The sequence below is a fragment of the Necator americanus genome, chromosome I, assembly GCF_031761385.1.
Source record: "Necator americanus strain Aroian chromosome I, whole genome shotgun sequence".
In the NCBI taxonomy this organism is placed as follows: domain Eukaryota; kingdom Metazoa; phylum Nematoda; class Chromadorea; order Rhabditida; family Ancylostomatidae; genus Necator; species Necator americanus.
The window spans coordinates 24,816,468-24,830,557 of NC_087371.1; the positions used below are offsets into that span (position 1 = coordinate 24,816,468).

Here is a 14,090-nt window from a genome sequence, read left to right on the forward strand (position 1 = left end):
CATGAGGTCATCAACTGTTTGCCGGTCTTGTGATTGACTGGCCAATAATACGGATTTTATGATGTCTTCAGGGAATTTAGATAAGATTGTTTCCACACATTGGTCGGGTTTTCCTACATGATATCCTGCAGAAATCATTTGGTTGGTCAGCATTCTTATTTGATCAAATGTTGCAGAGCAGATGTCGGCGGAATTGTTTGCCACACTCATACTGACCAATTTTTTTGACTATTTGTGATCTATTAGACTGGTGATTGGATTAATTCTCCTGTAAAGTTTTGATCAACCAATTGTAATTTTCAGAATGGTTTTATCCCTTCGATGGCTGTTTGCGCTCGACCCTTTAAACTTTCTTTGAGTAGGAGTATCTTTTCCAAAATGTCCAGTTCTTCACTGTTATGGACAAGGGCTTCAAAAATAGCCCAGTATTCTGGGAAGTCGTCAGAATTCCCGTAAAATTTTGGTAGTGTGGCTTGTAGAGGTTTTATTGACCTCAGCGTCCTTTTGGCTGTGCCACTATTGCATGCGGATGCTGAATTTGATGTGTCTTGCGGCAGATGGCATTGTGGTGTCTCTACGATTTTCATTTGTATTATCAATTTCACCATCCCTTCTTCGTTTTCTTCATTGTTGACATTATTGTCTCTTTGGGGCTTTAGGGACATGTATCCCAGTTTGACTTCCATATTTTCGCGCATATTTTTGTTTTCAAGGGCGCTGTTAGCATGAATGTTAGGTCGTTTGCTTCAGCTATCGCGATTGTAGCTGCGATTCTTCCTCTATTTGTTCAATTTCAATCATCAAATCCTTCTTTTCGACTTGTTTTTGGTTTTTATACTCATCTCTAACCTCGTTTATAATTCTTGGAGGTTTTCTCTTGTTCTTTTATTTGCCTTATGCTACTTTGTAAAAGTGCTGTGGCTGATCTGCATTTCTGATAAGTTTCCTCACCTATTGTGAGTACTCAACCTGTTTGTGTATTCCCTGTAACGGGATACTAAAGTTTTTAGCGTCGTTGCGCTGAGAACTATTGGTGTTCTGTGAAAATGCAATGCCATTTCTTTCTTTATGCACGTGCAAATGCGATAAACTTCGCTTGACCTACTGTAGCTTTTGACAGAGGTCTAATCAACTGTTTCTTGACAGTGATCTGCGTTCCAGTTACGTTTGTAAGGGAACGACTTTTTGCTCAATTACTGGGATGAATCTGATGATTCACTGTCTTTGGTTTGACCGTATAAGTTGCTCCATGAGCTAGTCTCTTTCTCCTGGCCTCAAAGATGTTACTCTTTGACGCGGGAGAGTAATGGCTTGTTTTAGCCGATGCACCAAACTGTGTGGTGGGTGACTGAGACTTTAGGGTATTTTATAACCCTATTTGAACAGACCAAAAGAGGTGGTTCGTGGATGTCTTTATTATGTGAGTACGGTGAGTAGAACAATTGTCGCAATGAGTTGGATGAAAGGTGGGCAGAGCGTATCTGCCGCACTCTTTGACCGTACAAGTCGTAATGACCTAGCTGACCATACCGCGAACCCTTTTACCGCCCCTTTTCTTTGATAGTACGTATGGAGGAGCAGTGATCGCTGATCGGGCGGTCAGAAAATGATTTGTCAAATTCCGTTCTTGAGGTGTGATCTTGAAAGACGAACTAAGGGGCGACGAGTCGTCCTTTCAGATTTCCATGACGATATTTTGAAGTCACTATTGGGATAAAATCTACATCAAAGGTTAGCTGAGAACCTCAATACGTCACAGTCAACTGTTTGACGCCACCTAGCAAAATCTATGGAAAAAAAGGAAGCTATTTATGACTCGACGTAACAACTCCCTCTTATGAGAAGGAACTCAATCGAGTAGCAAGCAAGACACGTGACTGTGTCGCACTTACCGTTAGACGGTCAGAGTCCGCTACCAGAAATTCCAACATTAAATGGTAATATGATGTTTACACTCTTTTTCGACTCTCTGTTGGATTCTCCGAATGAAGACTACATTAAGGGCACTTCCACCGAAATTGAAGAGTTACATCTTGGAATTGTAGGACATTGAGTTTCTCGATTACATTATTTCGTGTGATTGATAAGAACATGAAAGATTTAACTGCTGGCATCATTCCTCAATGATTAACCTATTGTGGTGGTTTTCTCTGCTTGCTTTCGGAGAGATTGCGGTAGAATTTGAGGTAAGTGTTTTTATGTGTCGAGTTGTTAGAGTTTCTCGAATTACTAAACATACAGTAAGAAACCACTGTTTCCACAAGAGAGTACCTCTATGTTGGGATATCTATGGAGAGCAATTGTTTATAGACTAGGAAAGAAGTGGAAGGTCATTCTTAATTGATAGAGATTAGGACAACTGGCTCTCACTCTCTTCAATCGTCACCAGCGATGGATGACATGCAGCGAAATCAGCTCAAATCTTGTGCTCTTTAGAAATAAAGAAGGCGTTAGGGTTATATTTTGTATGCTGTGTATTTTCTGAACTTAGCGTATTTTCATTTTTTCAAATATGAGGTTGGTCCGAAAGTTTTGCACTAAATCCCACACTTTTGTTCAGACAATTATAACTTTAGTGTTCATAGACATTAATCAACAAAATAGTGACCATCACGAATCAATATGTATGACCAAAGTTTCACGAGACTATGAATTTCAGAAGTCCAGACCTTGCGCCTATCGGCTATCGGTGAGTCGAAGACGCGCGACATCTCACTTTCTAGCTCTTTCTGATCATTGAATGTTTTCTCTCTTAGATGCAGCTTCAGTGCCCAAAACAAATTGTAGTCAGAAGCAGTCAGGTCAAAAGAATAAGCAGGGTGCGGTAGAACATTTCCACCAATTTTCTCGCGAGTAAGTTTTGCCACGTGAGGTCGGGCATCATCATGAATTAGAGCAACATCGTCAATCTTTTTACGTTTGAGGTGAATTGGATCTGCCAATTTTTGAATCTGAGAAGAGTAAAGTTGTGGGTTACGGTTTACTCAGATGGGAGCAGTTCATAACACAGCATTCCCTTGGAATCCCACCAACAACACGGCATAATCTGTTTTTGCATTCTCCTCCTTTCGGTTTGGAGTTGGTTCGCAACGAGGGAGAATACGTTTCTGCCGCGTACTACCAATATACAACACCCAACTGTAATCTCCTGTAATGATTTCGAGGGGAAAGTCTTGCCTGTGGGGGCGCAGAAGCAAAGACTGAGACACAATCACACTTGTTGCCAGCCGCGAGACACTAAATTCATGGGGACCCAAATCGACATCACTTTTTTGTAACCCAGAGCTTGAAGACGCCTGACGATTGTTGTACGGCCGCATCCAAGTGTAGCCGTGTAGTGATAGGGCTTGTCTTTGAGAGCGTCACGCAGCATTCCACTCAGTCGAGCGACCAGAGTGAGGTCACTCTTCATATGTCTCAAACACGATATCTGAATAATAATAATATATTTGAATATATATAAATAAATATATATGTTCAAATACCTCCGGACTCGGACCGTTGGAGCATGCGGGCGACAATTCAGCGGGATACTACATGTCTTGAACGCAGCATGGATATGAGCGGTAATGTCGCATGTGTTGTGGTCTTGCAGGAGTTTGAAGTACACAATGGTTCAAATTTGATTTTGGTTCATTGAAACCACACCTGAACACCAATGGAATGCGCTCCTTATATACTCCTCTTTTGTAAGCTCCAAGAACATTCTACTGTATTCAATTGTCAAAAAAATTCAGGACCTTTAAAACTCTTGATCGAAGAAAAATTTTGGTGCAAGATTTTTGGACCAACCTGATTATCCAAAGTCAGTATAGGTCATTAAAACAGTTTTTGGTCTGTGGCTTAATGTTCACTCTTGTTTTGTTTTGTAATAATTACTCTAACGATGTCGTTGTAGAAGTGGTTACTCGCAGGCGACGACCTCGCTTTAGGTGCATGAATTACCTGACGATGAAGACTCTAGTTCTTTGACTACTACAATGCTGTCAACACTCAGTTCTACTACTCAATCTGAAATGTCAACAAACGGTAACCGATTCTTTGTGTCAATTATTGTTACGTTCGTTGCCACAGCAAATTTTTGAAACACCGAAGATCTAACGTTATTCGAAGTTAAAAGTAGCTGCCTTAGCAGTGATATGACACTTAAATGCTGAGCAATGAGCATGAATATGAAAGAGGAATGGACATCTATTACGGGTTCAGCGAAATGATTGTTTTTTTCTTGAGCTTCTTTTTTTCATTGAAACTGTTAGTGTAGTAAAGGAAAAATGGTTAAGGAAAATCACAAACGTGTCTTTTTTGCCAAGGGATAATCTCATCAAATTTCTTAGTTAACAGTCACCCTAAGCAGCTTGACTCCAATAGTTCTTCGAAATGGTTGAGCGGGCACTAGTATTTTTTTCCACTTGTTTCGATCGCATGCAAAAGTAATCGAGTGGTTTTTTTTTTCGCGAAGAATGCGAAGAGGTCATGAAATATTTCTTTCTTTGTAAAACATCGTAAAGTGATCTAGCCAATGGATTGACGGTCTTTCTGTTAGTTGGCCAAGATTCCTATGATGGCTTCCGTCTCATCCTCATTAAAGTCACTTCCAAGTGAATCAAAATGAAGCACAGCAGTACCTTGTGCACTCGCAATACTTCAAAAAGTCTCAAAACTGTGTATGTGGTAAATCAGGGGAATCCCCTTCGAGATCCTGTTTGCTCGCATGGACGTAATTCATTCAATGCTTCTCAATTCTCTTGAGAATCAACTTTGAAAAAGAGTTTGTACACGATAGACAATAAGCAATTTGGACGATTGTGCCGATTTAGGTGTCACTTCTTATACGACAGCATATATCTTATGTCTTACTGGTATTCCATTTCTCAGTAATCTTCCACTTTGGCAGGCAACGAGTGAAGAAATCAGAAAAGAATTGGTGGATAACCTTCTCCGCTCCCCTTTTTGATGCTACAATTGTTCCTATTGGATTTCGGATCGCGGTCACTCTTATTTTACGATCGGCGAAGTTCCATGCCAAACGCTCTTTTCCACCTCTGCACCGTGAGCCAATACTTCTGGTCTTCTCTCTTTGAGGTTCTCTTCTATTGCTCCTCTGCAAACCCTCGTCCACGATGAAGTAGAAATTCAAGAGTTTCTAAAAAAAGGTGTCTCTTGGTTGATTTAAAATCCTCAGCTCAGCCTGTACAGTCGTAATTTTGTTCTACGAGTCGATGATATTCGTCACCCATGTTTGTCGTCCATTGTGGTACCTTCTCAAAAGCCTGCTAAAAATGCGAAGAGGTCTCAGTTAACGATGGTTCGGAGAGAGGGAAGCTCTTGGAACCGCGAAGTTCCAATAGCCTTGTCCTACTCATAATGATAAGCTCGGAACGCCTCTCCTCTGTTCCGCCCATTGTAGACTGTGTGTACCGATGCAGGATTTCCTCGGACGTTCTTCCGCATCAATTTCGGCGTTGAAATCATCAACAATGATTGTGTTGATGATATTTTCCTTTCTGTGAAATTTTTCTTTTAGCTCCGCATAGAAAGGCTCGACTTCTTTTTCTTCGGTTGTAGAGTCGGAGCGTAAGCGGAGAAGATAATCAAAGCTGGCATCAAGCGTACGTTTCGGGCCGTAAGTTGTTCGAGGGACTCGATGTTCGCTGCTACAGTGGGCACCGACTCTACTAACTCCTCTACTGTCGCTTTTTCCTAGGAACATTTATTTTCCAGTTTCATATACTTCGTTCAGTAGGTGAATTCGTCTCCAGTCGGTCACTCCAATGAAGTCGTTCTTGATCTTCTTGGCTGGCGTCATCAGGTCCTTAACAGGCGTTTGGTGTTAGCGCACATGCGCTCTATGTGCAGATCGTATTCCTGATCATTTTCCATTTCGACATCCTACATGACACTCGCAACTCCGTTTTTATTGGTTGCCATACTAAGCCCTCCTCAGGAATTCAGGATTTCTTTCTATTGTAAAATCTGGGATCAAAATTAAATCACAGATTGCTAGTCTCGAATCTAGTGTTTTTTGGGAAGAGGTTGTGCTCTTCCTCAGTGGACAAGTGGAACATATTTGTTGCAGATGACTCCAAACCGTATGCATTGCACCTCCACCACCTACTTTCAGGCTTTTGCCCATGCCGAAGTATATGATTTAAGGGTTCTATGAGTCGTTTTTTGCGCAGCAGAAACAGAGGTTCCATTTTATGACAGGCACAAGATCGTTTCAGATCTGCGGTTAGCCCTATCCGGCACCTGGGAAGTGTACACGTATCCTCAATTTTTTCAACTTCGCAACTTGCTCATCAAAGTTGCTGATGAACAAAGACATTACACAGTTTAAAAAATTCTCAACTCCTTCTCTTAGTAGGATGTCTTGAAACGCATCTTAGTTCTAAAAAAGTGCACTCAGAGTGTAATAAGTTAAAGGGGCAGCTCTTGTTCAGTGTGGACTCGTTTTCATCTTTTTCTACGTTAAGATAACAACAAAGAAGTGGAGATCTCCTTTCATACCATCTTTGCTTTTTGGTTAAAGTATGAATTGCAAAAAACAGTAATAAACCTACTTAACAAGTACCATTCCAGATAGCACATTGTGGAGCACAACCACTTCGCCTACATGCACGCAAGTAATTTTTGTTGTTTTGTCTTCATTCCTATATAAAACGGGTCCTGAATATTACCATACCCTTTGTGCTTTTAGATCTTGGAGAGATTTTTCTTTGAAAAACGTTGACTCGATAGATTTTTATGGTGGCAGAAATAAGAGGATTTCTTCTGATATTCTACAAGAATTATCGCAGACATTTGGTGATATGCATAAGCTCAATTTGAGACGTGGTCAGGGATGAGTTTGAGGGAGCCTGGAGACTGAGGGCAGCTCAGAAATTACCCAGAAATTGAATTGAAGAATCGCCTAGTGTTAATATAGTTAGTTATATGTAGAGTTACATAGAAATATGTGGTTGATGAGTATGAGCGCACTCATCCTTGGAAGTTATCCAAAAAAGGGGTGAGAAATACTGCACTTTTTTTGAAGGCATCACCCCACGAATCTGGAGTGGTGCGAGTTTCAGGGGGGTTATGCCTATACGGGGTCGTCGATTATGGGAAGGAGGGGTGTTTCCGTTCATTTCTTCCTAGCCGCCGTAAAAGAACGGCCCGGAAGATGCGGCCTCGACCGTTCCGGGGCCCTATTTTCCCCCGTATTCACCACCCCAGATTCGTGGGGTGATGCTTTCAATCACGGTCCACCTGATAACGCCTCAGGTTTGCCAGAGCAATGCCTCGCCTAATAGCGAGCATCAAAATCTCTTGATTGAGGGAACTTTTTCATGAATACAAAGTCATATTTATATGCATTGATACGAAGCACATCCCTGACTCTGTGGGTTCGTTATGCGACGAAAATTCTCGTTTCGTTGTACGATGTCCTCCTTCAGTGCGTTAGCGAGAAAAAAAATACACCACAGATTGTTGCTCTGATAATTTTTTTTTATTTTCTGTTCTTTGGCAGAAAAGTGGCTTCAGCGGTACTTTAAATGATATGAGTATTGGCAACCAGACAGTCAAACAATATTCTGTTAAGGAATTCGGATAATTTCTACAATTCTCATCAATCTTCACTAATGCTGATGTAGCCATTGTGATGAAAGCTTACATTTCAATCTTTTTTTCAAGTTAACTTTACATTTTTTCAAACAACTAAAATAAGGAACATTTGGAGTTGGCTACAAAGATTTCACAAAACAAATGTGTTATAGAAGTTTTTCTGTAGAATAAGTTTGTAGATATCCTCCTTGCAGCTTCTGAAAAAGTGAATCTGTTCACCATAAATAGTTACATGACAGAAAAACGTTAGCTTTCAAAGCATCTAACATCAAAGAGAAAGATCGTGTTAGCAGGTTCCCAACTCCTCTGTGGCGGAGATCATGCGGCAGACCCTCGGGTGTCCATTGTAGTCGCTTACGAGAACCTCACAATTCAGGAATTAAACCTTTACTAGAACAATTAACAATAACGATGTAGAAGCAAAAAGAAGTAGAAGAGGGAAGAGGTGATGGTAGTAATCAAGAAGAAGATGTATGAGCTATAAAACAGCGTATAGCGGAGTCCCCAGTATGCAGAAGTAGACGGACCGAGCTACTGAAAATGTTTTGTGTTTTACTCGGATTGATAATTTTCCATAAAGTTACTGAAATCAGAAGAGAATAAAGAATAGAGAGTTGTCTCCATACCACCAGTTCAAGACCGGAAATGCACATGAAAGAAAATTCAAAGAAAAGCACAAAACATCAATAGAGTTTTGCCGGAAGGGAATCTCCTCTCCGCAGTGATATCCGTGGGCAGGAGTGATATGATGGTAGAAATTTCATTGTGTTCTATACTTTTGAGAGAGGAGAATGTTGGAAACGTATAGAGGTCTGGTTAAGTGCATTACTTGGTTGTGATAGGAAAGAAAAAAGTTTCTGATCTGGTTCTTCGATGGGTGAGTGGCAATGGATAAAATTTGACATCTATATTTCAGTTAACTGGAACTCGGACCCTACCAGCCCAAAAAGGGATAAATGGCCTGACGTTAATCAATCCGGTTGGGATGTGTCATCATGCTCACTTCAATTCAGATTCGTTTGAGATTTACGAACGTGGCGCTAACTTATACAGTTGTTTGCGGGGATAGTCGATGTGTCAAGTCAGTGTTTTATACCCCCGGACAAATCTTTTACCAATTTATCGACCTCGGAGGATAAAAGGCTTGGTGGAGGCTTGGCCGGATTCAAACCTCCGATCGATTGTGCAGGCACAGCGGAACATCCTACCAACTGCGCTACATCCATCCACTTCTGACAAAGTCGCGTTCCAAAACCTCAACGACTTTATCGGAATTTATCGGAATTTCGAATTAGCCTTTTGTTCAATGATACATTAGGACGGCAAATAAGTGCAACAGTTGAAAGTAGAGCTGGAAACGTAAATATAGGTACAAGACTTTGTAGAATATCAATTGGTTTTGATGACACCACCATATCGGCGCAACTTAGACACCAACAACTTGCCGACTACTTCAGCTATTACCTTCTTCCAAACTTCTTCCATTTGAAGGAACTTCTCATTGACATGTTTGTCATGACAACCTTATGAAATGTCATAACAAAAATAAAATTCCCTCAAAGACTGGACAAGCCTCAACGTAAAGATCATTGAAGGTTTATTTATTTGGTAACATTTTCCACTACCCGCAAACTGTCGACCGTTTGTTGGTTGAATTCGTTTTTGTGTACTTGAGCCGCCCAAACTGAGGATATTGAAATACCTTGTACATGATAAGAACTGTGTGGAATTCTCGTCACCGTTCATTTATGTTCAAACGTTATTGTCTCTCTGTGACGCCGAATCGCCGGAGGAGTCACCTATCGAAGGTGTGAGATGCCTGGCAGAACGTGCCTGGGCCGCGATAACCATTCCAGCTATAGAATATCGCCTGCTCTATAAGGGGGCGGAGTCAGTGTGGAAATTTTGAAGTTTGTAAATGAAAGTGAACTCAACATCAATCAAAAGAGCGTCTTTTTGTGAGAAGAACTGACTATTTGAGGTATTGAGAGAAAAGAATTGAGAGAGGCTGCAAAAATTTCCGTTTTGTGAAAACAGACGAAATATTCCCCAATTTGGTCACTCGAAAACCATGACCAGCTGTCATCCAATGTTAGTGCCTAATTCACTTCTCGTAAAGGAAGAAGAGTTCTAAGCAGGTACCGAATCGCGTGACAGAGGCGTTCATTCTAAGCCGTAGACTGCTGTTCAAAAATTGGACCAAATAACGAAAAAGAGTAATGTTGTAAGTTTGACACTGGAAAAACCAGACATTTTCAAAGCTAGAAACTTTCAGTATAAATTATTGTCTAGTACAAGTTGTTCACTGAAAAATTTCCAAGAAGATTTTTCACAGCTTGGAAAGTATGGTTTTTTATTAATCTTCGATGGAACATTTTCGTCAATTTCTGAAGAGAATGGAAATTTCAAACCAACATATGATGTGGGGTACCAAAATGCTTTAAATAACCTCCTGATTACGGATGTAATAAACATTTTGTCCAATTTCGAGAAATAAGCGGAAATCCTATGAACACCCCTTCCTTCCATGGCGATGTATCCGTGGGATATGCAAATGGGAGGATTGCGGAAGTGTGAAGGTAAGTAACGGGGCTTCAGGAAACTTTACCCGTTTTTAGGCCACGCATTTGTCAGAAGTAAATTCTCGAAATATATTTGAAATCAGCAGCTCATTTACTTTTGAATGGCATTTTCAAAATTCAATTTTGCCCACTTCCAAGAATCCCGACGGTTTGCAACGGATTAAATCCGTCGGCGACGGATTTTGGGACACAAGTTAGTAGCGGTGTTGTACATGCGTACGGAGTCGTTCCAATCAACCAGTTTCATCACTATTTCCATCTCTCCTTCTACCCTTCCCTTTCTGCTTTGACTACAGCTTTGTTTTTTTCAGAACGGCTGCCGCTCAAAAACTCTGACGTGTAAAACCAACAATGGAACTCAGGAAGACTGTGGTGTTTGTGTACTGCGACAGATATACAATAGAGACAGGTATACCTCTCTCTAACAAATGATTCCACTAGATCCCTTTTGTCTTAACTTCGTCTATCATATGGGTGGTTGGGTAGCTCTTTTGATGCCATGATGATTGGGTTTTCTTGAACGGATAGATACACCGTCAATACGGATGGGACCTCAAACTCAAACTTGGGTAATTAAACTTTATAAATGCATTTACATCACAATGAATGAAGGAAAACATATCAGAAGACTGTATCTGAGAGGATTAACATCAAAAGGAATAAAGGAAAGAATGTCAGAAAACTATAGTTGTTTGTTCTCCGGCCGGCTTTAATAGATCTTATAGATGCGTTAGACGTAACAAATTCGTCTGGTATTAACGTGCTAGACTAAATACAGCCGTCTTCAGTTACGATGATTCAAGACTTCACAGTCAGAGCAACTGCCTGCATACAGGTATTGAAGATAGAAGAGTTATTTGGTGTATATATATATATATATATATTCATATATAGATAGATTTATATATGTATAGTCATGTATTTGATCTGAATAATTTATTCTGTTAGTCATAGTAACCTGGGAATGTAAGTATAACCATTCCTAAGTCTTGCAAATGAGAAGATCACAAGTCATGGAGAACAACTTTTGCAAAAATTTTAGGTTTGGGAGTGTTTTTCTTTCGGAACAAATCAGTCTTTTCTCCTTCACTTATTTGTATTCATAGGTGACCACGGAGTGGCTGAAGAGAGTAGCTGCAATCTGCCTGTTGCTCTGAATAGTGTTCTACTTCGAAAGTAGTGTTTGCTCCCAATTCGACCTCCTCTGAATCTTGCCATTGTCGGGTTGAAAAGTGTACAATTTTTTCAGCATAAGAGATTTCAGCAAGATTCCCATCATTCTTTATTTCAGCTAACGCTTTGGAACCGTCGCCTTCTTCAGAGCTTCGAAAATTAAAGACGCGTGTAATCTACTCCTCAAATGCCTCGTCACTCTACAAGATATGACTCTGCACGCTGATAGCTCAAAGATAACGAATTAGAGAAGCTGATCACAGTAGCGCTCACATCGATAGCCCTAAGGCCGTGATGCCATGCTAGCGAACCACTGATGAATGATACTAGTTGTTAGACTAATAGTAACTAATGAGAGATGCCTGCTTGCACCTGCACCCCTCTCCAAACTCCTGTGTCGCTCCCAGTCGATGTATTTCTTTCTACAATAGGACGCGCTGTCAGTTTTAGATTTAGGTCCCACTTTCTTTATCTATACCAATGATAGCGCATAAGATCCTAGGTAGCCTCCAATTATTTCAAGAACGCCTGAATCTAAGAGCAAAAGACCATCGTGGTGGATCGAAAACCGCGTTGTAAGAACACTTTTATTGACTACTATTCGACACACCTCTGGAAATCCAAAATGCCAATAACTAAGAGTATTTTCGAGACAGGTGCTATTTTTTCACCTGATGACCAGGAGCGCATTGGCTCCGTGAAACATGAAATACCGTATTGCTCAGTCTAAAGGGTACCCAGGGAAGGTTTCATTGTTTTTTCCCCTAAAATCATGTAGCCCCAAAAACAAAACGGTTTTCCTTTTAGAAAAAGATAACAGGTAATGAGTTGCATAGTTTCCCTAGGTTGCGAGAAATATATTGATGCTATTTTTGAAAACGATGACATACAATACATGGCAAAGCTGTTAATTTTTTATGTTTATATCCTTCAGTTTGAAGAAAGCTCCTTTATGTTCACATTTCCTGTTACAAAATTGTCACCTACAACCGATCACGAGGAAAATTTTCCCATTGATGGTCGCTTGTTAAGGAAAGCTCATGGGAAACCTCTGAATGTATCATACCATTGTCAGAAGTATTCGAACTATCCAGAGTCTGCTGTGAATATGTGTACTGATGTGAAGGTCCACTATCCAAATATGAAGATGTAAGAAACTCTGACACATGCAATTTTTACTTAAATTTTCCTACGAAGATAAAGAGGACAATTATCTATAGACTAAAGAGAGCATTCCGCAGCTAGTACCAAGTTGCTTTCTGTGTACTGCGTGTGGGCTACGAACAGATATGCATATTAGGAAATAGGTATAGGAAACGATAAAAAGTGTGTGCAGGATAAATTCTCTGGTGTTAATCAATCCGCTTGGGATGTGTCACCATGTTCACTTCAAATCAGATTCGTTTGTGGTTTACGAAAGAAAGCACCCTATACAGTCACCTGCGGGGGCTAACCAATGTACCAACTTAGTGCTTTTATCCGCCCAAACAAGGATGGCTAATTTATCGGCTCCGTATGGACCGTAGGGAAGAAAAGTTAGGGGCCTAATTAAAGGCATCACCCCACGAATCTGAGGTGGTGCAGATTTCAGGTGGAGTATTCTTATAAGGGATAGTAGATTATGGAGAGGAGGGTGGTTCCGTCAATTTCTTCCTAATTGCCTTTAAAAAATGGTCCGGGTTCGGCGCCGCACAAGGCTGGCGCGCTCCAGTCGAACTCCTTGTAGAAAATAGTGGGCCAGAACGCCCGAAGCCGTATCCTCCGGACCGTTTTTTACGGCAATTAGGAAGAAATGGATGGAATCACCCCCATCTCCATAATCTACTATCCCGTACACGAATACTCCACCTAAGATCTGCACCACCTCAGGCTCGTTGAGTGATGCCTTCAAAGGATAGGATGGATGATTGAGGCTCACCACATGTTGTTTGAATTAGATACCAATACTTCTCTTAAAATAGTATCTTAAAATAAATAGAGTTCACACACTTCACTTTTGAACACAGAGAGAAATGAGCTGTGTAAGAGAAAAGCGTTTGAAGAGAAACAAAATGAAGTCGAAATTAAACATCAATGAGCTTCACACGCAGTTTCACACGCTTGTTTTGCTTTTCCACAATATACTGAAATCCTATAGTACCTTACTGTCGCCAATAAATCAATCTCTCAGCGGAGCTTGGTCGGGGGTAACTGTTTGTGCATCTATTATAACTCCTGTATTATTGACTTCTGTGTAATAGTTGGGAGTACTTTTTTACAATGCGAAACATGCAGATGGAAACAGAAAAATTCCCAAAATATCGTATATCATTCGAAAGAGAATTCCTCACTCTACAAGAGTTATAACTCTGGTTTCTCAATTTCATTAATTCTTTCTTGTTCGGGTCATTAAAGTGGTTTCTCAAGTGGATAAAACGGGGCATTTCCGGCACTATTTGTTTTTGTTTGTGAAAAAGAACCCATTTCTTCAAAAATTTTAGAAAACGAAGAAAGCTACTGCAAGTTAATTGGCATTGGGATACCCCCTATTGTTGTTTTCCCATTCTTCTGAACGCTTCTTTCCCATCGTTTGATACTTCCTATTGGTTTTTTGTGTTGCGTGTTTTTCTCCAAGTCTCTTTTTCTTCTTCTCTGATTTTTTTTGTTGCAAAATACAAATCTTTAATGTGTCAAGAAAATACACGCATAAAAATAATAAAAAATATCGGCACCCATCTATCGTTCAACGCC

At 40.4% G+C, this 14,090-nt stretch overlaps 2 protein-coding genes across 3 annotated transcripts in view; one reads left to right on the forward strand and one right to left on the reverse strand.

Annotated features, from left to right (window-relative positions):
- Positions 1-299: 299 nt before the first annotated feature.
- On the reverse strand, positions 300-686 carry RB195_006768 (uncharacterized protein; the record flags this gene model as incomplete). Its single annotated transcript, XM_064180042.1, has 1 exon — positions 300-686. The coding sequence occupies one exon, from the start codon at positions 684-686 to the stop codon at positions 300-302; it is 387 nt and encodes a 128-aa protein (XP_064036946.1).
- Positions 687-2,123: 1,437 nt separating this feature from the next.
- Positions 2,124-14,090, forward strand: part of RB195_006769 (uncharacterized protein) — a gene marked incomplete at both ends in the record, with an annotated part of 28,020 nt that continues 16,053 nt past the window's right edge. Inside the window, 6 exons of one of the 2 annotated variants that reach the window (XM_064180043.1) lie at positions 2,124-2,186; positions 2,561-2,689; positions 3,933-4,029; positions 6,580-6,623; positions 10,499-10,596; positions 12,393-12,509. In XM_064180043.1, the coding sequence (XP_064036947.1) occupies positions 2,124-2,186; positions 2,561-2,689; positions 3,933-4,029; positions 6,580-6,623; positions 10,499-10,596; positions 12,393-12,509 (548 nt within the window). The remainder of the gene's footprint in view (positions 2,187-2,560; positions 2,690-3,932; positions 4,030-6,579; positions 6,624-10,498; positions 10,597-12,392; positions 12,510-14,090) is intronic. The other variant, XM_064180044.1, reaches the window with a different exon arrangement.